At 38.8% G+C, this 23,332-nt stretch overlaps 1 protein-coding gene across 1 annotated transcript in view; it reads right to left on the reverse strand.

The window, feature by feature from the left end:
* Positions 1-23,332, reverse strand: part of LOC139713965 (uncharacterized) — a gene marked incomplete at its 3' end in the record, with an annotated part of 76,090 nt that overhangs the window by 39,686 nt on the left and 13,072 nt on the right. The window contains exons 2-4 of the mRNA XM_071625690.1: positions 4,037-4,351; positions 3,296-3,436; positions 389-2,851 (exon numbers count right to left, since the gene is read on the reverse strand). Coding sequence (XP_071481791.1) covers positions 389-2,851; positions 3,296-3,436; positions 4,037-4,325 — 2,893 coding nt within the window. The remainder of the gene's footprint in view (positions 1-388; positions 2,852-3,295; positions 3,437-4,036; positions 4,352-23,332) is intronic.

Genomic DNA, 23,332 nt, shown 5'->3' on the forward strand with positions numbered 1-23,332 from the left:
GAAACAGAACAAAAGAATAAGGCATGCATAGATTATAGACAGGTGAACTCGCAAGCAAGCGGTATTGTTATGGAATTACACTGCTATCATTTTTGAAATATGCGAACCTTCTATGTCATCATCCTTGTTCAGTGTAATTTGTTTGCGGTTTTTCAAAGTATTGTTTCTCTGCTAAAGAACCACAATAAATTCCACAAATCTATACAGGGAGTTGTCGATTTATGTACTACATGATGGGAAATTATGAAAATCGTCTGGAATGTCCCTTTAAGTTAGTTTTATCCAGCCTCTATTTCCACGTAAGAATCACAAACTATTTTCTTGGGTCCCTCCAGGTAAAGTTTATTTATTTTCTATCCAAACAGCATTCTGACTTGTTATTGTTTACCTTGCCCAATGACTCCTAGATCCTGCTCCAGTAATGAAGCTCCTCTTGTGACCGGAGGCGGTTGCTCGGTAACATCTGCATCATCTGTCTCCCACTTGGTGGTGTCAAACATCTGCTGGATGCTGGCTTCAAAGTTTGCAAGCTCTGGATTGACAGCTGGCTGAGAGGACAACAAGTCCAGGCTCGGCTTCGGAGGGGGCACCGGCTTCTGGGGTGGGGGTGACAAGATGCCGGTATCAATGTTCTCTATGCTGGTCCGGGGGCGAGGGCGTGGCACAGCAGTCCTGGGGTCAAATTTCTGAGGTTTGGGCGGAGCAACAGGTCGCTTGCCCGGGGATGGGGGTGGAGGTAGCTTGAAGGCAGTGGAAGTCTGAGGGTTCTGGGGCACGCTGAGTGGCGAGTTGATGGTGAAGTTGATTCCGTTGGCGAAGGCATCATCCGACATGTCGGACGGGATGCTGTCATCGCGTGGAAGGGCAGTGTCCGAGGGCAGCATATCCTGGTTAGGATTGAAGGGAGAAGCAAAGTCTTCACTGGCATCAAATGGGGGTGTGACAGCGGAGAAGGGATTGGCTGAGGACCCAGGCTGCTGGAGTGGCTCTTCTTGCTGGTCTTGAACTGCCGCTGCAAATGGGTTTGGGGAAGGTTGTCGAGGCGGTACCGGAGGCCGGTACTCCTCTTCCTGGCTTGGAGCTGCGACTTGACTGAAGGGGTCCATCTCATTGCTAAAGGTGGCATTGATACTGGGAGGCACGTCCCCACCTTCCTGCATGGCCATGTCAAGGTCAGAATTTACCTGGGAAAGGGTGAGGAGGGCAGACGTTGCATTGGTATTACCAGGAGAACTCCCCTCCATCATGGCACGATCAAGGTCCTGGGTAACCTGTGAGACGGTGAGCATTTCTCCTGTCTGAGACGGCGGCGGCACCGGTTCTGAGCCTCCCACAGGGGCAGCAGTCGGTTGGATGGTGGAGCTTGCATCCGTGGCCCCTGATGTGGCTCCCCTATGCACCGGTCGCTGCACGCTCCGAATCTGCTTAGAACTAGTGGCGGCGAAAGGCCTGGCTGCCAGGATGTCAAACTTCGAAAGACTGTCGAGGGATTCCTGTTTGGTCACAGCGGGCCTGGACTCATTGTCACCGGCGGAGGCTGCTGGCGCCATTGGTTGCAGGATTGGGGACATGGGTTTGTCCACGGGGCTCATGTCCAGGAGAGAGTTACCCCGTGTCGGCTGGGGCGGTGGCGTTGGTGCAGCATTCTGCGTCTCAGCCGACATCGGTGCAACGGTGGCAGTGTTTGCTGGGGTCTTACCGGCGAATGACACTGGCTTGAAAGCAGTGCCTCCTGGTTTGAAAGCATGGGGAAGCGAGGGATCCCTTACCGTGGAAGTAGAAGAGGGTGGGGCAGGTTGCATGGGCGGCTCACCTCCACCCACCAGTGGGTCAAAGAAAAGCAGATCATCCAGTCCTCCCCCTCCACTGGAGGTCTGACTGGGCTGAACAGGTTTAGCTGGCAAGCTGGGCTTCTTGGAGCTCAAATTATCGAGTTCATTAAGCGGAAACACCTCATTAGCATTCTTATCAGAGGATGTACTTGGCGGTAAGCTAGGTGCCACACTTTTCTTGGACGGTTTCACACCAGGTGGTTGCGGCGCTTGTCGTTTGAAGGATGGAGTCCTGGGTTTCTCCAGTAATTGCACATATGCGATGGGAATGAAGCCCACTTTTCCCGAAGGATGCTTGGCCTCATACCACTCATTGTCTGGCTTTGTCACGATTGTTAAAATGTCCCCTTGCTTCGCCATCAGGTCGTGCTCTGTTTCTGCATTGAAGTCATAGAGCACCTTGGCTCTCCTGCCCTTGATGGAAGGAGACCCCTTCCCTTGACTGACGTCCAGGAGTTGGGGTTTGACCACCGCCACGTCCCCTTGTGAAGCTGATGATAATACTGAGTGGCCAGCGCTGGCGACTGGCTTGGCCCCGCTCTTTGGTTTCACTTCGGGTGGAACATACCCCGGTGGAATGTCTACAACGATTTCCACAAACTCAGCCGGAAAGAGCCCCACGTTCCCGTCTAGCTCCCCTTCGAGCCAGTTCTGGTCGATCCGCCGTCGAAGGTTGATCCTCTCCCCGTCCATGAAACTGAGCTCACAGTCACGCTCTGCGCTGAAAGGGAACAGAGTTTTTGCCGACGGCTGTTCTGAAGTCTTAGTACTGCTCAACGGGAATGACTTCGTCAGGGCATTTGACCCTAGTCCAAGAACACTGTCCTTTGGTCCATTAAGCATATTTGAGTCAAGCACTTTCACACATATTGCAGGGAGGACACCTGTTTTGCCATTAAGAGATCCTCTCAACCAATCATCATCCACTTTTTCTGTGATGGTGATGATGTCACCAATTGTGAATGTCAGTTCGTCACTAAGCTGCCCTGTGTTATTCTGTACAGCTTCAGCTTGCACACCTTGAAACAGAGAATGACAAGGGAAAAAAAAAAGAAGACACAAAAAATTAGTTTCCATAACATCTAAAAACAAGATCTGCTGTAAAATGGAAGAATAACCATGACAACCTGCATTCAACATGCTGAAAAAACCAGAAAGATTATGACTGCAATACACTAGACTATTACAATTTCTCTAATTGTCCACAAATAAATGTGACAGAAGTTAGATCATCATTACAACGTAACTTCTCCAATTTGATAGACTTTCTTTTGCCATGAAGGTAATTTAGAGTAAAATGATGAATTAAATACGTCTTCTTCTTTTTTGCTTCATGTGCTGTATTTTATTGCATCACTGTATCTGAACATAAAGTACTTTATTTTGTCAGAAACAGCAGCAGATCTGCATGAGAGACTAGTGACAGCAGGTGGACCATGCCGCACATGACGTGTCCAACAAACCTGAAACTGCGGACGTCTGAACATGGTCCTGCATGGAGCTTTCCTGAGTGACGTATGCCTTGGGGAAAATCCCGACTCTGCCACCTATACTGCCCTCCATCCAGTGATCATCCACTTGTCGAGATACCGTGATCTCCTCACCTGGGGAAACACACAGGAAGACATGGGGGTGGGGGGTTGTAATCATAAAGTGTTTTACCATTGCAGTCCAGATAATGCTCAACGTCCATAACTAATGCACACAAAGTGGAATCCCAATGTTAAAATCTAATCAACACACTTCAAGCATCTCATGTACCCAAATACCAAAGTGTAAAAACATCATCCCGAGAGGGACTTTCTTGGTTTTTTTTTTTTTCTTTCCATCATGTTAATGACATCTGAGGCATATAGGCGTATTGAGAAGCTCTTTTTTTACCCTCAGAACTTATGTAAAAGAACTTGAATATTCACGGAGTTAAACTGGCCCTTTGTTGCCTGGCAAAGTCTATAAATGTGCGTAGATGAGTCGGGGGGGGGGGGGGGGGGTAAATGTGGAACTGAAAGGGTCGAGCATTGGGGCAGATGAATATCAGAGTATATATTCATGCACATAATATGCAAATGTGCATATTTTGAAAGGTACACATTAAAAAAAATGACTGCATTCTAAAAAAAAAAAAAAAGTTTTGTAAATCCAAATAATTCAGCATGGTGATTTTTATTTCATACTAAAAATGAGTTTTTTTGTTGGCATTTCACCTTTCTTAAAGCTGAGATCTCCATCTGCGGTGCTGTCAAAATCCTCTATGGCAACAACAGTGTACGTCTTGCCTGCCTGTCCATCTGTTTGTGTGACGGGTGGTCCCCCATCGGCAGGCTTGACAAAGTTTGAGGGGAAGGTGCCACTACGACCCCCACACGTGCCCGACAACCAGTTGTCGTCGACTCGTGACGTGACCTCCACACGGTCGCCCGCCTTGAGCGACAGCTCGCCGGCCTCCGACGTGTCGAAGTCGTAGAGCGCCACCACGGTGGATCCCACCTCCATCCCAAGTGAGCACCACGGGCGTCAATCTGGTTGGCAGGAATTAATTACGAGACAGAATGAAATAATCATGAGGTAATCAGATATGGTATCATTTCGTTTTCTTTTCACTACACTAATCTATCTTACTTTTAGTTTTGAGATACCTACCTGAGTGTATTTTTGTCTCTACTGACTAAATCAGTATTTTTTCCTTCACTGTCATCTTGGCATACAACCAGCTCTACTAAAACATATCAACAGAAGTTTCACAAAGTTGAAATAAACTATTAGCTAAAGATGTCACTGCAAGTTTCATGCAAGAAAGCACTCAGATGTTTTTACGGACTTACAAGTGTCTGCATTCAGATAACTCAAAGTGTTTTGAATGGCATACTTACGCAGCACAAATTTAACCACAGAAAAAAAAATGCAAATGACCTTTAACCTCTCAGAGAATGTTGAATACAGTGTACCACTTCCTCTGGCCTTGCCAGTATCTGCACACTAGTTCCTTATTGATAATAAACCTTCATAAATGCCCTCTTGCAAAGAGATCTTGATCAACTTGAGGCAGATAGTGACAGTACAGCCTGTATGTAGGGAAATGTGCATTTTGCATCTACTATATAGAGAGAATAATGTGTAGTCAATCTGTCGAACATTATACAGAATAGAGTACTGTAAAACATGATATATTCGCGGCATGAATTTTTCGCGAATTGGAGCCGACGGCCTTTTTAGCGGCATGAAATTTTCGCGAACTGGAACTGGTATTCAATGCATATAGTGTAGAAAAGAACTTTCGTGTGCATTTTAATTTCGCGAATCTTCGCGCTCGCGAAATTCGCGAAATTAAAATGCACGCGAACATTTCTCGTTTTACAGTATTTGGACATCTTGTTTAAATTGTATCATCTACAATGTACAAATATGTAGTACAGCATGGCGGCCAATGCAGAAAAAAAATGTATCATCCCCCCCCCCCCCCCCAAAAAAAAAAGTGGCATTTGGGTCAGGGTCCGGCCAGATTCCTTTGCAGGTGAAGTGCCCATCCCCATGCATGTAATATTCTGCCAAACATCATGCACGCAAACCAGAGTGTGTGTAGACCTGTCTGAACTTTCAAAACCCCTTCATCATTTTCTTCAAGAACAGAATCAGGTAAAAAATAATGTCTATAACTGTGATCGAGCTACAATAATTTCTTTATTCGATTGTAAGCTGCGCATCAATGGACATTTACCCCTGAGGTTGTACAGCGTACATGTACATTTCATATAAATCTGTAGATAAGCCATACAGTTTAAAGTATCTCTAGGTCTGGGAGGTACAATGATGTGTCTATAAATACACATCCCTCCTTGAAGACCCGCCCCCCTTCCTCAGTTGGTGCGGAAAGGGGGCCTGTGACACACAGGAAGAAACGCAGTATCTGACAAACCCTATCAAATGTCACTGATTATCACTTCTGAGCAGAGGGTCATAGCAAAGCAATGGGCATTTCACAAACAGACCTCAACAAATGATATTGCACATGCAGCCCAACTAGCCAAATATTGATCTCCTAATTAGCGAAGGAAGTACCACACAACTCCTGTGATTTGATATTCAGGAAGGAGGATCACTTGCACACAAACAGCACTTACGTCGATGTAGGAAGGGCAATTTGTCAATCAGATGCACAAACAGCACTAAAGCCCTAGCGGCTTGTAATCCAAAATATTATCTGCTGATAACCAGAAGGGCTCTAATATCACAGTTTGGGGGGTATTGAGCTAATGGTATCTATTGTAGAGCTCAGTCTCTTCTAGTTCTACACTGTAAATTATGGTACACATGTATTAATTGTAGATTACTTTCATTTTCAATAAAATGTTTAAGTCAAAATACAAAATATAAAATCTAGATCAATGCCTGACTTTTTATTTCATGAACATAGACTGGATTTCATTTTTATTTTAACGCTCAAATCTAAGAATGCAATAGCGCCCTTCTAGTTCTCAGCTGAAGATGTATCATGTGTAGGTACACCATAAAAAGTTACTAGTATTGTGTTCTGTACACTGTACTTGTACAGTGTAATGATGAGATGTACAGTCATGCTATTGTACTTGACTGCTTTTAAGTAACCCCTGACAATCTAGATTACATGTAGACTATCACAGGAACCACACAGTGGTTACAAATACATGGTATTTCCCCAAATCCCATAGACTGGTCAATATTCATGACATATCAAGAACATGTTCCAATAAGATATTTCCAGCTTGCTGATTGGTCAAAGCATACCACGTGATCATTCGTGAAAAGTGTCTATCCCTGCACGCCCGTGGGATTTTCGCGCACCCAAATTGTCTAATCCACGGTTGAAATTTTTGCGGTGTTCAAATTTTCGCGCATTTCGCGCAACCAGAAACTAGCGCGAAAATAAAAGCACGCGAATATTTTTGCTTGCCGTATGTGCCTGCGCGTGATGTCTTGATTCCGCGGAATTAAAAACACAGGAAACTCTTCCGACCCGGCCAAGCGCGAAAAATTAGTCACGCGAAAATATCCGCTTTTACAGTATTCAACACAAGCTGGGATAATCTCCGAGAAAGCCTACTCTGGACCATTTTCCAAAGGTAAGTACAATTTCAAAATCTTTGATATTTGATTTATTTCATTATTTCTTTCTCATACAAGGTATATTCACCTCACGTTTGAAATTACTTAGCCATCTTATAAAAGGAATAACGCATTTTCCCGTCGTTGTTCAGCGATATGCAGTGCACTCGAGGTTTCTTCTTCGCATGCATACTCCACACTCGCCTCCGGCTCGTGTGGAGTGTGCATGCTCAGAAGAAACCTGTCGTGCACTGCATACTCACTAAACAACTCCGCGGAATGCGTTATTCCTATACTAACTGTCACATCCCATCTTAAAGGGATGGTGCATATAGTTTTGGTTGAGATGAGGATTCTATTTTGATGCTTTGCAGGATGATGAGAAACCATGCATGAAATGTTAAAGAGCTACGGAACTCAAAATTTATTTTCAAAGATGAAAATCAGTTTTGAAATGGCCGAGATACCCAAAAACAAAGTAAAACAAAGTGGTCCTAATAAAAGGTGGGTCCCAACTTTCATTTAGGACTTAGACTTTGTCTCTGGATATCTTAGCCATTTCAGATTAGAACCAATTTTCATTGAATAAACTTTGAATTCCTCTTAGATTTGTATGCTTTTTCATATTTCATAATAGGTCAAGGTTTCTCATCATCTCATGAAAATAAAGTTGGAAACCTGAAGCCCTACAATTTTATTCCAACCAAAACTACACTATCCCTTTAAATATCAACACAATCTCACACCCTCGAAAGGGATGGAAATAATCTTAAGGAGGGAACATAAATTTGCATTTCCTTGCTGTGGTTTTTGATCTGCCAACTTACCCTCTTGGGGGAAATTATCTTACAAGCCTTGATTTGCCAAATATATAATGACATTTGTGCAATTGCCTGCAAATATCACAGTTCAATTCATACATTCAATGTATATTACAACAGTAGGTTAAAGGAGCTAGCATACACTTGTAGTATGAATTTTGGGGGAGAACAAATCTGCTGCTACTACATTTGTACTTGTACGTCAGTTGTGACTACAAAGCTTCAGCTATCGAGTTACTTTCCTCGAGCTCTTATAATACCAAGATACACTGTAGTGGTAATTGGTTTAGATTGTAAAGAGATAATGCAGAAATAATGCAGAAAGAGGTTTTCTAATTATTTTTAAATTATGCAATCTACCAAATTCTAAACAAATCACATCTGGTAGAAGTTAAATGGGGAAATTTCAAATAAAAATAAACACACAATGAAAGCCTAACCACTGCTTTAAAATGATTGCAAACACAACTTAATCATTCGCTTAACTGTATCCATACAAACTTCACACTAATTTGAAAGCCTTCAACAAACACTTTGTATTTTGTGTTTAATTGCACAAATTCGCACACGAACACAACTCACCAGAGATGCCAAGTTCAAAAAACTTTTATGAGTGAGATATTTATGACTCGGCATGTCGGCGCTCGCGCGCATGCGCACGCGAACGAGGAGGGTGTCCCCCTCCCATGGTAGGGAGCTTTTTAAAATTATTTAATAGCTCTTATTAAATGATGCGATGTGGTGCATACTTTAGTGACTATTTTTTACTAATTTTGAAAGGCAAAAGGGAAATACACCTTCAATTGCAATAGTTACTATCACTTTAATCCTTTGAGATGCTCCTTATTTTTGGCCCAAATTGCAGACTTCACCAGATGCGTGAGAAAAATGGGTGCCATGCGTGAGATCGTGAGACAGACCCTAAATGCTTGAGTCTCACGCAGAATGCGTGAGACTTGGTACAACGTAGCTCTGACTCACATTTCTACATGTTATCATTGTGTACAATGCCATGGACATGAAATATGATTGTGGTGTCCAAATACTCTTTGGTTGCAGCTCAAGGCCCACTCAGGTCAAATGGGGACATTAATCAATGATACGATGGAAAAAAAAAAAGCAATGTACAAATACACATGGTACACAATGTATGATGCGAAAGGCTATAGATGGATCAGCAGGGTGTTAAAAAACAAATTTCGCCAGCATGGACACAAGGGCAGTAGGGTAAAGCCCCCACAGTCCACTGAGGATGAGTTGATATGGCTGTCAGATACACTCAAGACACCTGACAGAGTATACATGTATACGAGTATACTCAGAACTACAATACCCAGGTTGTCTTCCATCCTTGATAAATGTACACAGATCCGTCTTGTTCCTTGCCCCCCACCACTGATTTTTATTTGCCCTCGGCAAGCGAGTTACTAGCTTTAACGCACCCTGCTGGGTTAGAATATGACGTGCTGATTGTAATCACACTGTCCTCCATACCCCCCTGAGAAAGCAGCAAGCACATCGGTGAGTAACCTTTTGGATGCTCCAGGTACACGTGATTACTCCTCATCTCCCTGTAGAAAAGATGCAGACACACCAGCCAGCAATGCATGCAGCGTCATCACCGGGTGCCGGCACGAAATATGAGCACGGTGGCTGGTGGATCGCAGGGCTCGCTGTTTTCTGCTCATTAAGCGCGACGCATCACCATGCCCTCCCCCATCCCACCTCGCCCCCATCCCCCAATCCCATCCGCCTCATTACTGCATGGAGTAAATTCTGCACTATCTGAGCAACCTTGCAGCATCAGCGAGGATACGATTACTCTCTGGATGCTACAGTAGTGTTCAAGTGATTTCAGTCTCCTCTGTAATACTGATGATGCCAGCTGATCTAAGTACTGGGTGTGATGCAGAACCCTTGGAGTGGCAAGCTCAAGGCTTACCCACAATGGGGGAGGGGGGGGGGGGGGGGGGGGGATTTCTAAAGAAGAAATTGTCTACGAACATACTAGAAGCTGGATCCACTGAATAATAATAATAATAATAATAATAATAATAATAACAACAGTGGCTACTTGTATAGCGCACAGGTCCACTTTTCAGTGCTCATGGCGCTTCAAAAATGAAAAGATATCATATATTTACGTGCATATAATGGTATGCAAACATTTCAACAAAGAAGAAAATGGTAAACAAAAACAAACATATACCAAATAAATGCAGACATATCTGGTCAAAAGTAAAGGGTTTCAAAGTTTTGGTTAATCAAATTTGCACCTGAGGTTAAATCAGCAGTAGTTACGTACTCCCCCACCCCCCCCCTTCTTCTGCTCCCATATAATATGTGATTATGTTTCATTGCACATGATACGTACAGACTATGTGTACAGCTACATGTATTGTCTTGTACATAAAATGTCAATAGGAGGGCAAGTCCAAGATAACGCGCACGTTACGTATGGGACATTCAGAGACTTTTATGACCTGAAAAATAGTGTTAATGGCCTTTGATCATATTGAACTTCATCATGGTGATTGATATCTAGAAGAAGTATAATCATGTAAAAAATGGAGAAAAATGACCTTCACAATTATATTCTAGAAGAGAAAATAAGTGCTGTTACGTATGGGACCAGAAAATTTTTGTTTTTTTGAACATTTCTTTCAACCTCAAAACTCTCTGAAAGTATATCATTCTACAACTTGTAACTTACTGTGATGAAAGTCACAACACTCAAGATTATCACAGGTAAGTTTCATGTCATGAGGCAAAAAGCTCAAATTACAGGTTCTAATTAAAGACAGACATGACGTGTTACGTATGGGACAGTTACGTATGGGACAGTTTGTCCCCCATTCATTTAGTGTGTGAAGAACCATGTTTATGGGTATTTTGCATATTTATTGAAGTAAAATCAGTTGGAACTACTCAAATACTGATCCAGATTGTCAAGGAAACAATATTCCCCAAATATTCATCATCATAATCATATTCAATCATATTTTTATATTTTTATGACCAACCTGGCTATGCATGCCCTTTGTCCCCCATTCGTTTAGTGTGTGGAGAACCATGTTTATGGGTATTTTGCAAAATGATTTTGCAAAATACCCATAAACAAATTTTTGCATAATTATTGAGGTGGAATCAGTTGAAATTACTCAAATACTGATCCAGATTGACAAGGGAACAATATTCCCCAGATATTTACCATCATAATCACATTCAATCATATTCTATATTTTTATGACCAACCTGAGTATGTATGCCCTATTTTTATCAGGATAGTTACTACTGAAAAATTGAATAGTTTAAAGTGTTTACTTCCATTGATGAAGGGCAGTTTGCCATTTAGTTTCAATAAAAAACAACTTGACACAAGAAATATTAAGTTTAATAAATAAGCAATACCTGCTGCGTGGAACCCCAGTGATCGAGTAGACATATGATGTCTGTCTATCAGTCAGGTCATTGATTCGAGTCACACCTCAGTATGTATACCCATGAATTTTGTTGTGGCTACTACTGGAAACTGAATAAGGACAATTTGGGTATCACTTGCAATAAAAAGAAAAATCATTTTACTTTTTTTTCTATTATATATATCACAACCATTTCAAATTGGATCTCCATCACATAAACTTTGAATTCCTCTAGTCTTAGGATTTTATGCTCTAATAAGTAATTCATATAATTGGTTTCCAATCATCTCTTTAAATGTTGAAGACTGAATCCCCATTTCTACAAAAAAACAATACCATCCCTTTAATGATGATTTTTCATTGTGTATTTTGCCATTTTCCCCTCCCCCTTTCTGAAAATTGTTCAGTCAAGTTCATGTATTGTTTCAAGTGTCTATAACTCAAAAAGTAGCTACAATGTTGGGATGCTTTCTTCAGGATGATTGACCATTTGTATACTGAGAGACCTTCCCAGCTAGCTACATGCATTCACATGCAATATGTATGAGGATGTCCCATACGTAACGCATTTGTCCCATACGTAACATTATTTCAATGCCTAATAAAAAAAAATTCTTTTACTTTTTTTTCTTTTTTCTCTGGTATTTAATTTCTCTAAACAATGAATTAGAAGTTTCCAAAAGGGCATTAAAATAACCTTAGCAATTTCAGAAAAAACCTAAAAAAATGACCTCATTTTGTTACGTATGGGACATCTCATGATAGGACACGAGCTAATTTGCATAATCATTTGCATAATCCCTAAATTTTCATACCAAGTTAAACTATGTGATGAACTTCTTATGTCCACATATTAATCAAATATTATTTGCTTTCCTTTGAATTAATATGAATTTTTATAAATGTCCCATACGTAACGCTGTGTTTCACATTTATGCAAATGAAGCCCTTGAAATTTGCATAAATTTACATAATATCATTTTTTCCTCCATGGAAATCAAAACTTCAACTCATAAGCTTCAAAATGATACCAAACATGTCAATATTGAGCAAAGATGAAATTTAGCCTTCTGAGGGGACCTTATCTTGGACTTGCCCAGGATCTTTTTCAAATTTGTTTGTATCTTTCAAATTTCTTTTGCCACAATGTCCCTCAATTACATAGTTTGTTTAATGCATTGCACATGTCTGTACATTCATGTACAATGTACCTGATACAATACCAGCTTTTTCCTTCAAATTGAAGGATTATGTGACAAGAGTGACAAAGAAGAAAAAGGATGAAGAGAAAGAAAGAAAAAAACAAAACAAAACAAGGTAACAGACTACTGCAGATCGCGCAACAAAATGTAGGTATGATAGCTAGGTCTTTTATCGCACATGACACCTTAATGGTCTCTGCCAAATGGCAACCTCATTATAAATTGTCAGCATGTGGGCAGATGGCTTTTAATGGTATGAATATGAACATTTGAATGAGCAGTCACTGGCTAGAGATCAAACTGTGATGTGAAGCACTAGGTGCTTTTTTATAATGAGACAGTAAAACAAGTACATTGTACCTATCTCTGCCAGTACACAATGGGATTGATACCGATCAAATCAACTGGCATCCTTTTCTACACGTAGATTGCAGAATTTACATTCGTGTACGGTGATAAACCTACCTAATTCCACAAACACGCATTAACTGGTACAGAGGCAAAGACTGTTTAATAAAACATGATATATTACAAGTTGAATGAGTAAACATGTAGTACTACTTAATTTCAAGAATGGCATGCAGCCTAAAAATTATTTGGAATTGACCAGTAAACCTGCATCACTATCCAGACTTTAAGTGAGTTAACAAAAACAAAAAAAAAACAATAATATGATATCAAATAACATACATCCCTTGTATTTGCAATGTGTACCTTTTTATGAATGCGCTTTTATGAAACAAACCTCTGTGAAATTGATTTTGAAATATACCCTGTAGGCCTAAACAATAACAACCATTACAGGGCTTTATTCATTTAAAGTACAATATTTCAGTCCTTCTTCATCGCACACACACACACACACACACACACACACAAACAAAAAGTTATACAGTCCATGAGTAGGGTATATGACCTACAGTGAAAAGATGAGTGTAGCGTGTGCTATCTTTACTAGCATCGCATTGGCCTTGCCTAATCAATACAGGCTAATTTCCCCTGCCAAATATATCAAATGAGACAAGCTAGCCAGTCTATGGCAGAGGGAGAAGAGAATGAGGGGAGAGAGTGAGAGAGAGAGAGAGGGGGAGAGATGGGGGAGAGAGAGGGGTACAGAGCAGTGTGGCATTTCAATTGGATTAACACTGGGCCAGTGAAATATTGGATGGTGCCAGTGCGGCATGACGAGCCGCTGTGGTATACGTATACACACACATACAATTGTATTATACACACTCACATTTAACTGCACGCGCGCAAGCCGAAAGCAGTGTGTGTATTTATAATCATACCTCTATGCTACGTTTAAATGTGATGGTGTTCTTATCAGTGAAAGCCTTAAAATGCTGTATTTTTTCTGTACAGATATTTTTCAAATAAATGAAGAAACACACACATGTTTGATGCCTAAAAAAAAAAAAAAAAAATCAGAAGAAAAAGGTCAACTCCAGCAGAACGTGAATAGCCTCCAAGAGTCTCCATAACACATTAAAGGGTAACATCTTCTTCTCTTTCTTTTTTTCTCGTACCTCATGTAGAGTTTGCAAGCAATTTGTCCTGCGTACCAGTCTACATATATCCACAAATTGAAGCTTGTTACAAATGTACATCTTCAGTTATGACAATATTTCACTTTGTGGAAATTATACTCCATATTTATTGAGTCTTCAAGAAGCTATTTAAGAGAGACCCCAAATATCATTGTCTGTAACAAATATCCTCGGGGGAGGGGGGGGGGGGACCTCTTTAAGAAAGAGTCAATGATCTTTCTGAAGGTGTGTGTTATTTGTGTGGCGTAGTCTTTTATAGGACACTGAGCATTGTACTTTACCAAGGCCAATTACATCACAGTCGACACAGTTTTAGACTACCAATAAAAGGCAATTGTGTACAATAGTAGTACTTTAGCCAATGATGTGATATGTTTCGTTTGCCACTTCAGGATGGAGTGATTTGTACAACATCATCGGAGTTTGCCCGATATTGCACCACGGCTGTCCTTGCCGACGTTATCCCAAAGGTTAACTCCAGTGGGAGTATTGATTTCTGCAGAAGTTGAGGAGTACGAGTAGTGGACATAATCAGCGGTCAGTTGTTGTGCACTGAAAACGGTGGCCATCCACACTAAATATAATATTATATATTTTGTCCTAGCAGGGCATTACATTAAATATAATGCGGAATATTCCCCTCACCAGCCCATATTGCTGCTCCTCTGACAAAATTTTCAAAATGTGCAACTGATACCCATTCTCTTTACACTTGCCCCAACAGTGAGATCTGTTGCCCCCAAGCAAGCAGTATTCAAAGTGGGCTTGTAGCAACCTGCATAACATTATGAATAAAGATGATGATCCAATGGGTATATACCCTAAGCAAGACAGGTTGTGGTACCCTGGCTCTTATCTTCTTTGTGTTACAAAGAAATTATGATGCACTACAAAGTGTCCTCTACACTTCACAATTCTGTCCTTAATGTTTTTCTCTATCAATCTCAGTGGCTTTTGAAAGGCTTATGTGCAGCTTTGACATTCTGGACATTTCTGGCCGAAATTTCATGCTTTTCTTTCAAAAGAGAATGACCGAGTACAATAAAATTTATCAAAACGGCATACTGAATAAAGCTGCTGAAAAGCTCATGACGTGTTTTTCAATCAGAATGAAAAAAAAAAAATGATTCTGAATATTTTACGATAGAATAGGCCTTAATTTTTATATCAAAAAGTGTAGGGCCTATTGATATTCATGACCACCCAGATTAATTCGCAATTTGATATCAAAACACAATCAATTATTAAAACTGATCGTTAGCTGGAACACTGACCTACAATTTCATTTCCCAGTGGTGGATATTGGCTAACTCAAGCAAAGCTTTCCCTGATCGTGCATCCCCCATGTGACATAACATGACACCTATTTTATATGAAAAGACAGGCACATGTATACACAGGAGCTCAGATGGGCATATTTTCTATTTTAATGTTTCTTTTATTTTCCCGTTTCTCATTGCGTGTGTGGGGTGTATCATTCCTGAATACACACCATGAATATCCCACAATTATTCTATTTTCTTCAAGGCTTATAACAAATAGCATGGTAATAACCATAATATTTAACTGCAGTAGTTTCAAAATCATAATAATATAATAACTAAAGCAATTTCATCATGATAATGATCATAGAAATAAGAATATTGATGACCATATATCATCATGACACAGTATGCGAAGGTTTCAAAAAAGTCCTGGTGCTTCAAGTCTTTATTTCCAAACGTGAAACAAAAATCTTTCCTTTATCTTCTGTGTGTTAGTGACCTTGTAATTATCTATGAATTTATTCATCAAAAACAAAGAATTTATAAATGTATGTTTTGAATACAAGTACTTGTATGGTCACAAAGGAGAGGAGTGAAACTCTACAAATGATTTCTTTGCCAATCAACTGATGTGTGTATTTGGATTTAGTGATCCCATGACAAAAGAAAAGCAATAAACAGTGTGTATACTGTGGTATATTGTATCAGGGAGACACAGCCATTGAACTGCACAATACATCAGTAGATTTGTGCAGATTTCTTTTAATTTGTGAGTGAATTGTTGTTAGGTCTTGTGAAAACAGGAACTTTAAAAATACTATCAAAATGTAAAGAAAGACTGTGGTATATTGCATTTATAGGGAGATACCGTCACTGTTTAACTGCACTAAAGGTGTGTACAGATTTCTTTTAATTTGTGAGTGAATTGTTGTAAGGTCTTGAGGGAACAGGAACTTTTAAAATGTATTTAAAATGTAAATTGTTGGAAATCCACAGCCCAAATTATTGCTAGATTAAATGTACTTAACAGGTCATGCAGAGGATTCTATAATGTATTGCCTTGCACTGTATGCACTCTATACTACACAGCACTTGGTGTACACTGGCATGTTTACTACGTATGCATACAATAGAATGAACATTTAGTATTGTGTGCAAAGAGGGGGGGGGGTGGGGGGGGGGGGGGGCTGAAGGCCAGGGGAAACAGCACAGACAGGGAGATTCCCTGCCATGTCATTGTACTTAAAACCAGTCAATACATTGCCATACTTTTTACACTGTACAATGTACAACTGTATGTTAATCATAATAATACAGAGTCTAAAGGTCCTCTATACATTTGTGGATCACTGTATTCCACCATAATAATGATATTGATAATAATTTTAACAATAATAATAATAATAATGGGCAATTCCACGGTAACTCGCGTTACAAATAATGGGTACATTTTTGGGATAATGTGCCAATATCTTTGTAATTGGTAGGATCTACAAGTTACTTTTTTCATCATGGGTTAAGTAGACATACACCAACTAAATGAATCCAAAAAGAAAAATAAAGGACAAACATGTTGGGATTCTTGAATCATTTAATTTCGGTAACTCGCGTTACACAAAAAGGACATGGTCAATTCTATGAAGACCTCTTTTTGGAAAGTCTCCTCATACTAGACAATCTTGATAAAAGTTTTCCTACCTTGAATTGATAGTGGGTTAGGACTCATAAATTAACAATATCAAAGTTGAGTAACAATGACCTGGAAAAATGTAGGAAGCCTTTATGTCGGTAACTCGCGTTACGGTAACTCGCGTTACATTATGTCCACTAACACAGGGTGACACAAATTGATGACATACAATTGTTCTGATGGCACTGAATCTTGTGTTGAATAATCTGAGAGATGCTTATTTGTGTAGATAGTAAAACGAATAAATGTTAAACAAATATTTTACTAATAAACCCAATAGAAGAGTGTGTTTAAGACTAGTAAGAGCTTCACTCCTCATAGAGACCTTGAATATGTTTGAATATATACTAGATGATATGGGTGTATTATTACATTGTAAGTTTCAGAGTGTAAAGATGAAAAATGTTGAAAGTCTTTTTAAAACAAAACATAAAAGTATCAAACCCTATATACAAGTTTACGAAACAGCTTACAATCTTTCAAAAATTCAAATCCTATCTTTGTGAGGAGTGAAAACTAGTACATTTCTTTGTAGCTGATTGACAAAAAGACCAGTTCGTAATTCCACTTTGTGCATGAACAAAAAAAGATCATTTGTACGAACAGGCATTTTGGTTTGTAAATTCACTGACATTTAGCATGTGTGATGCGATGATTATTCATGCGATCCTTATCTAAATGATGCTTGCCAGCACATCCACCTGACAGCAAGAATGGTATTTTGCAATATAAAATGTAAACGGAAATAAGCTGTTACTGCATTCAATACAAAACAATGAAATGGATGCCTGCTAAATCATAAACTGATGGGAGTATTCTGATCCCCTGATCTAAATGCAAGTTCATTCTTTTTTTGAACAGAAGTTCCATAAATTGTTATGTCATGCAAGCTTTGTATGCATTATGCTGCTTTGAAAACAAGTGAAGTGCCGAACCAACTGAGAAAAAAGAAAGGTCATTTGTACCAATGTGTACATGAGCTACAGTGTATACGAACTGGCTTATTACCCTACATCGACGTAAATAAGCACTGAATTGATCAGTGTTTTAGTAGTAGCCATGATAAAAAAAGTCATGGGCGTACATACTCAAGCAGTATTCAAACTTACGACCTCCTGATCACCGGACCAGGTGTCATCTCCACTAGACCACCGTGCTTTCGCCCGACAGCAAGTAGTGCTGATTCTAATCCTTATAACATGCAGTGGGTACTGCGTAATTATTCAAATTCATGAAATTCTTCCGTTGAGATGTTTTCATTGCAACTGATTGACAAATTGCCCTACATCAACGTTAATAAGCTCACTGAATTGATCAGTGTTTTATTAGTAGCCATGATAAAAAATCATGGGCATACATACTTGAGCAGGATTCGAACCCACAACCTCCTGATCTCCGGACAGGTGTCATCTTCAGTAAACCACCGAACAAGGATTAGAACCAACACTTCCTGTGCTTTATAGCATTCTGTAATAAAAATTCTGTAATACTGATGCAGGAAATTCAAAAGATAAATCTAATGGTCTCATTCACTGCTGGATAAATGTACACATGCAGTGAAAGCCAGGCTAGACTCTTCAATGTGGCATGTGATCAGTGGCCTTGATGCTAATCACAGTTTATTAGGCTACCCTCCTTTGTTTCAGTCAAGCATAGTGTGTATAGCACTGCATTTGATTGTTTTCACCACAATCTAGCTCAATTAAGTGCTAAAATTTGCTTATGTTGGGGGAAACTTGTGTTTATAGTTGGTAACTCGCGTTACATGCCGGTAACTCGCGTTACATGGTAACTCGCGTTACACTTTTCATTGACATTTTTTAATGTGATAACAGTGTTTATTCAAGTCAACATCCTGTGTACAGTATCAGGGTGTGATGAATTTAGAAAATTATGATTCCCAACAAATTACCTCCACTGCTTCCTTCAGAATGAAAAATATTTCTTGTTTCGGTAACTCGCGTTACATGGCTCAAGGGCTGAACTTTCATGTGGTGATTAGAATTTTTTGAAGGTGGCATAAAAATTTCCTCATGGGAGACTGAAGTAGAACCAATTTGCTTCTTTAAAATGAATTAATTGAAGTGCTAGCAGAATTTTTCTATTAAAAAAAGTTATATCAAGTTAAGCATGCATTTTAGCAATTTGGATGACAGAAAAATTGTCTTCAACATTTGTAGCTGTTTCTCGGGAAATATTTGACCGATTGATATAATTCTTTGAGTTTCTTTAACTTCAATATATGGGTAATACATAATGAGTAATTCTTTTGCAATATGATAAAGTTGAAATTTTAGTGCCATGTCCACATTCCCATGGAATTGCCCAATAATGATAATTATAGTAATCATCATCATCATCATCATCATCATCTTAATAAACATATAATATATCTGTAATAATAATAACAATGATATAATAATGAAAGTGATATAATTAATGATAACAGATTGGAAAATGAAAAGCCATACATTGTACATAGCGTATCTGCTGACAAGTCTAACAAACAGTTATTTGAGAAGCTTTGTGAACATTGTCTCTGAAGTTCAAAGTGATCTGTATGCAAAGAATGTTTCTGAGAAAGCATTATACACTTACATGTATTGTATCATTAAAAGAGCTCTTAAAATTAAAAAGAAAACAAAAAAAAAACTTCGAGTAGGGTCTGAATAGAAGGCTATTGGTACAGAGGTCTGCAGCTGGGGATTATTGGAGTGATGAATTGATCAGGTCATTACGCATATTCCACCCCGTGTGACCATGACATGTACTACAGGCTCTAATATTATGCAGACGAGGTGGTCAATGAACGCATGTATACGTCATCAATTGACTACAATACAATTCTTTGCCAATTGGGTGATTCACACAAAATTGTAAGATGCCCTGCTGAGTTTGACATGTACACATTGACTGTACAATGCACTTTTTATTTTAGACAATCACATCTCCATTTGCATTGAAACATATAAAATCAGGTTCATGTTGCAACCCCCTACAGTTTTTGTACTTTTAAAACAAATGAATTGTTTTATCCTATGTTCAACAAGAGAAAGCAAATATGGGGGTACCCGGGAGGGCAATTTTGGAGGAAAAATGAGTTTGTGACTAGAGTGAACTATGCAATTTAAAGCCTCAAATAAAAAAAAAATAAAAAAATTGAATTCTAATGACAGTAATCACTTCTATTACAAGGAGGGTTAAAGTTCTCCCTACAAGCAAAAGGGAGGGCTGGTAACTACATACAATGTACAATTGTATTTCATTGTCAGTTTGTTTTTTATCTCTCTCTCTCTCTCTCTCTCTCTCTCTCTCTCTCTCTCTCTCTCTCTCTCTCTTTGCATAACAACTGTAGCAAATCACCTTTCCTTTTCCTCTCAACTTGATATTCAGCTTCCCTTGAGCATCAAAGTCAAATTCTATTAGTGTGTGTATGAAACATACAATTTGTAATACAAAATGAAGAGGTCTATTCAAATCAATGCACAATCTGTCTCATTTTTGTCAGTCCAACATTTTCATATTATCATATTATGTGTTTATTCTACCGTCATATCCTATATTGTAATTGCTCAACAGGGAATTTTCTTGCGGAGGGCATGTAATTTATGTTGCTTTTAAAACAGCATCCTGCTATCCCAGTCCATGGTGTAGTGTGTATGGGTGCCTCTACATTAACATCTCATGTAGATCATAATGACTTATACATCAATTGTACTATATTGAACATTGCGAGCAGTAATGATTCTTTTTTTCAAGATTCCATCAGATGATCTACAAAATAGCCAGATATTAAAGACAAATTAGTTATAATAGGTTTGATTTAACAAGGGGATTTTCATATGCACAAATTATGCATTATTACACTTACAAATGTACATAAAATCATTTTTACATGTACTGTATAAACCCATCCAACTACTGTAAAAAGGACAAACAGTTAGCATCATATTAGTAGGCACATGCATCACTAATAGATTTGAAGTTCATTGTAGATTCAAGTTTACGACTTATTCTTTGTGTAGATAAAAAGGGACTATTAGAAATCAATGTGTTCGACCCATTAAAAAATCTCCTTTGTGATGATGTGAGAGCATCAAAGTATCGTTAACTGTCCATGACTGCATGTAAAATTCATACGTGTTTTGTTTTCATTTTTTTTTTAGGGGGAGGGGGAGGGGCAAACATTTACGATCTCACCAATGGAAAAGAAAGAAAAGCAACCAAGGATTAAAGAAAGGTAATATGATTTAAATGGGTTCATACCACGGTATTATAAGGGATGGTATTGGTATTGGCTGAGGTAAGGATTCAACTTTTAACTTTTTTTACAATATACTTTTAAAACCACTCTACAAAATGTTAAAGAGCACACAATTCTGAGACAAATTCAGAGTTTATTTGATGAAAATCAGTTTTGAAATCGAAACCAGAAAACCAATCCAAGTGTCTTTTGATGGGTTTATGAATACAGCCTTGAAATAAACTTTTAATTTGAGAATATTATGGACTTTTTTATTACTGCTAAAACTGACTAAGCAGGCATGTCCGTGTAAAGTACGTTGTACTATACGAGCTGAAATTTTCGCGTACAGATATTTTCGCGAATTGCTACTTGGAGGACATTTTCGCGTGCTGTTAATTTCGCAGTTGCGAGGGTCTAACTGAACGTAGTTATTCGCGCGTTGTTATTTTCACATATTGTTATTTTCACAGTTCAAAGGCAATTCACGAAATTCACAAAAATAAAACCATTGCGAAAATTTCAGCTCGTACAATAAATCATAAACTGTACCAAGACAAGACACTCATCTACAAACTGTAGAATTTGTTTTTGTTCTTGTTATTTTGTTTTCACCACAGGACACCCAGATCTAAATATAGAATGGGCTTTATTCTGTGACATCAGAACAAAGTTTATATACGTAGCTAGCAATTGATAATTCATACAGTATAAAATTACAATGTACAGTTGTGTCATATCTATCACTTGAGTAAATTCTGAGTTTGATTGCATGCTACAATGTATCCCAAACAGAGAAAAAAAAATCTCCTTTAAAGAATATCCCACTTCACCCTGTATACATGACTGTCAACTGACATTGTGTAATGTACAATTGTATTCAATAGTTTGTATGCACTTGGAGTTTAAAAACTGTGCCTTTAAAGAATGAAAGTAGAACAGCGCCTGCCGTAGTATTTTAGGGAAATTGAATCTACGCCAACGCCAGCAAATATTGAACCATGCCCGACTTGCAATTTGAGTAATAATGAAATTGTATGTGAGGCTTGTGGCAGTTTTGCTGATCTTTCAAGACATTGGTTTGGCTCATCCACCACAGTAAATGAAATTTAGAGAAGAATGCGGCATCTACAAGGTACTCAATAGCCACAAGGCATGGGCAGATAGACTGCATTTATTCATTTAAAAAAAAAAATACCGGTAATAAAATTATAAAAAGGATTGTTAAAGCAACTACTCACCAAAATTCAAGCACTACAGGAAAGCTGTATCTTGAGAGGAGATCCTTATTTTAAAGTATACATACTATCAAAATCACAATGTATTTAATGTATGTACAACTACTTGTAATTTAAAGTGTACTTGTCATAATGTAAAATAAAACAAAGTTTTATAAATGTATTCATGAATACAAAAAACACTCTGTTTGTGTAGATTTTAAAAACTATGATTATAGCCCAACAGGGCATCAATTGGTAATTTCATATGATTGCAACAATGTACATATAATAATGACAAAATGGTAATTTTAGGATCTGAAGACAGAATTGCTCCAACATCAGGGCAGAAATTGTGACAAAATATAGTTGTACATGTAGTACCTAACAGTGGCAGATCCAGAGGGGGGCGCATCGGGCGTGCGCCTCCTCTTTATTTTTTGTTAAAACAAAAGAAATAAAAAGAAAAGAATGGGGGGGGGATCGTTTATCTCCACTTTAATTTTGTAAGGGCGCCTCCCCTTCACGGAATTCCTGGATCCGCCCCTGCCTAAAAATCGATGCAGACTCAAAAAATACCCAAAATTTTTACCCTGTAATGTATTTCATTTTGATAAAAGAGTATACACTACACTTTACAATAATCAGAAGCGTAATGGGTATATAATGCACAGTTTTTATTTTCTCTCTTGTTTTGGTTTGTTGCCAATTTTATTGATCCTGCTTTCCACAGAATTTCTAGTTTGTAACAGGTGTATTGATTTTTCTTCTTCACAGGCAAGCAGGTCAAAATATAAAGTGAGCAGAAATAGCCACGGAAATGACTTGCATTAATTTAAAAGCACGAACAGTACATGTATTGTACACGCACCGTACAGTATGTAGGTAGGCCTACATAAGTGTATCTGGATATGTAATGTTTGACAATTTTTTTATAAATTATACAGCCTAAAAAGAACTGTAAAGAAGGGCCTGTTGGAATAAACCACATTACACATTCGCCTTGCTGCA

This window comes from Diadema antillarum, unplaced genomic scaffold (assembly GCF_040938485.1).
Source record: "Diadema antillarum isolate AM-2024a unplaced genomic scaffold, OU_Dant_1.0 seq00002111_RagTag, whole genome shotgun sequence".
Lineage (NCBI taxonomy): Eukaryota > Metazoa > Echinodermata > Echinoidea > Diadematoida > Diadematidae > Diadema > Diadema antillarum.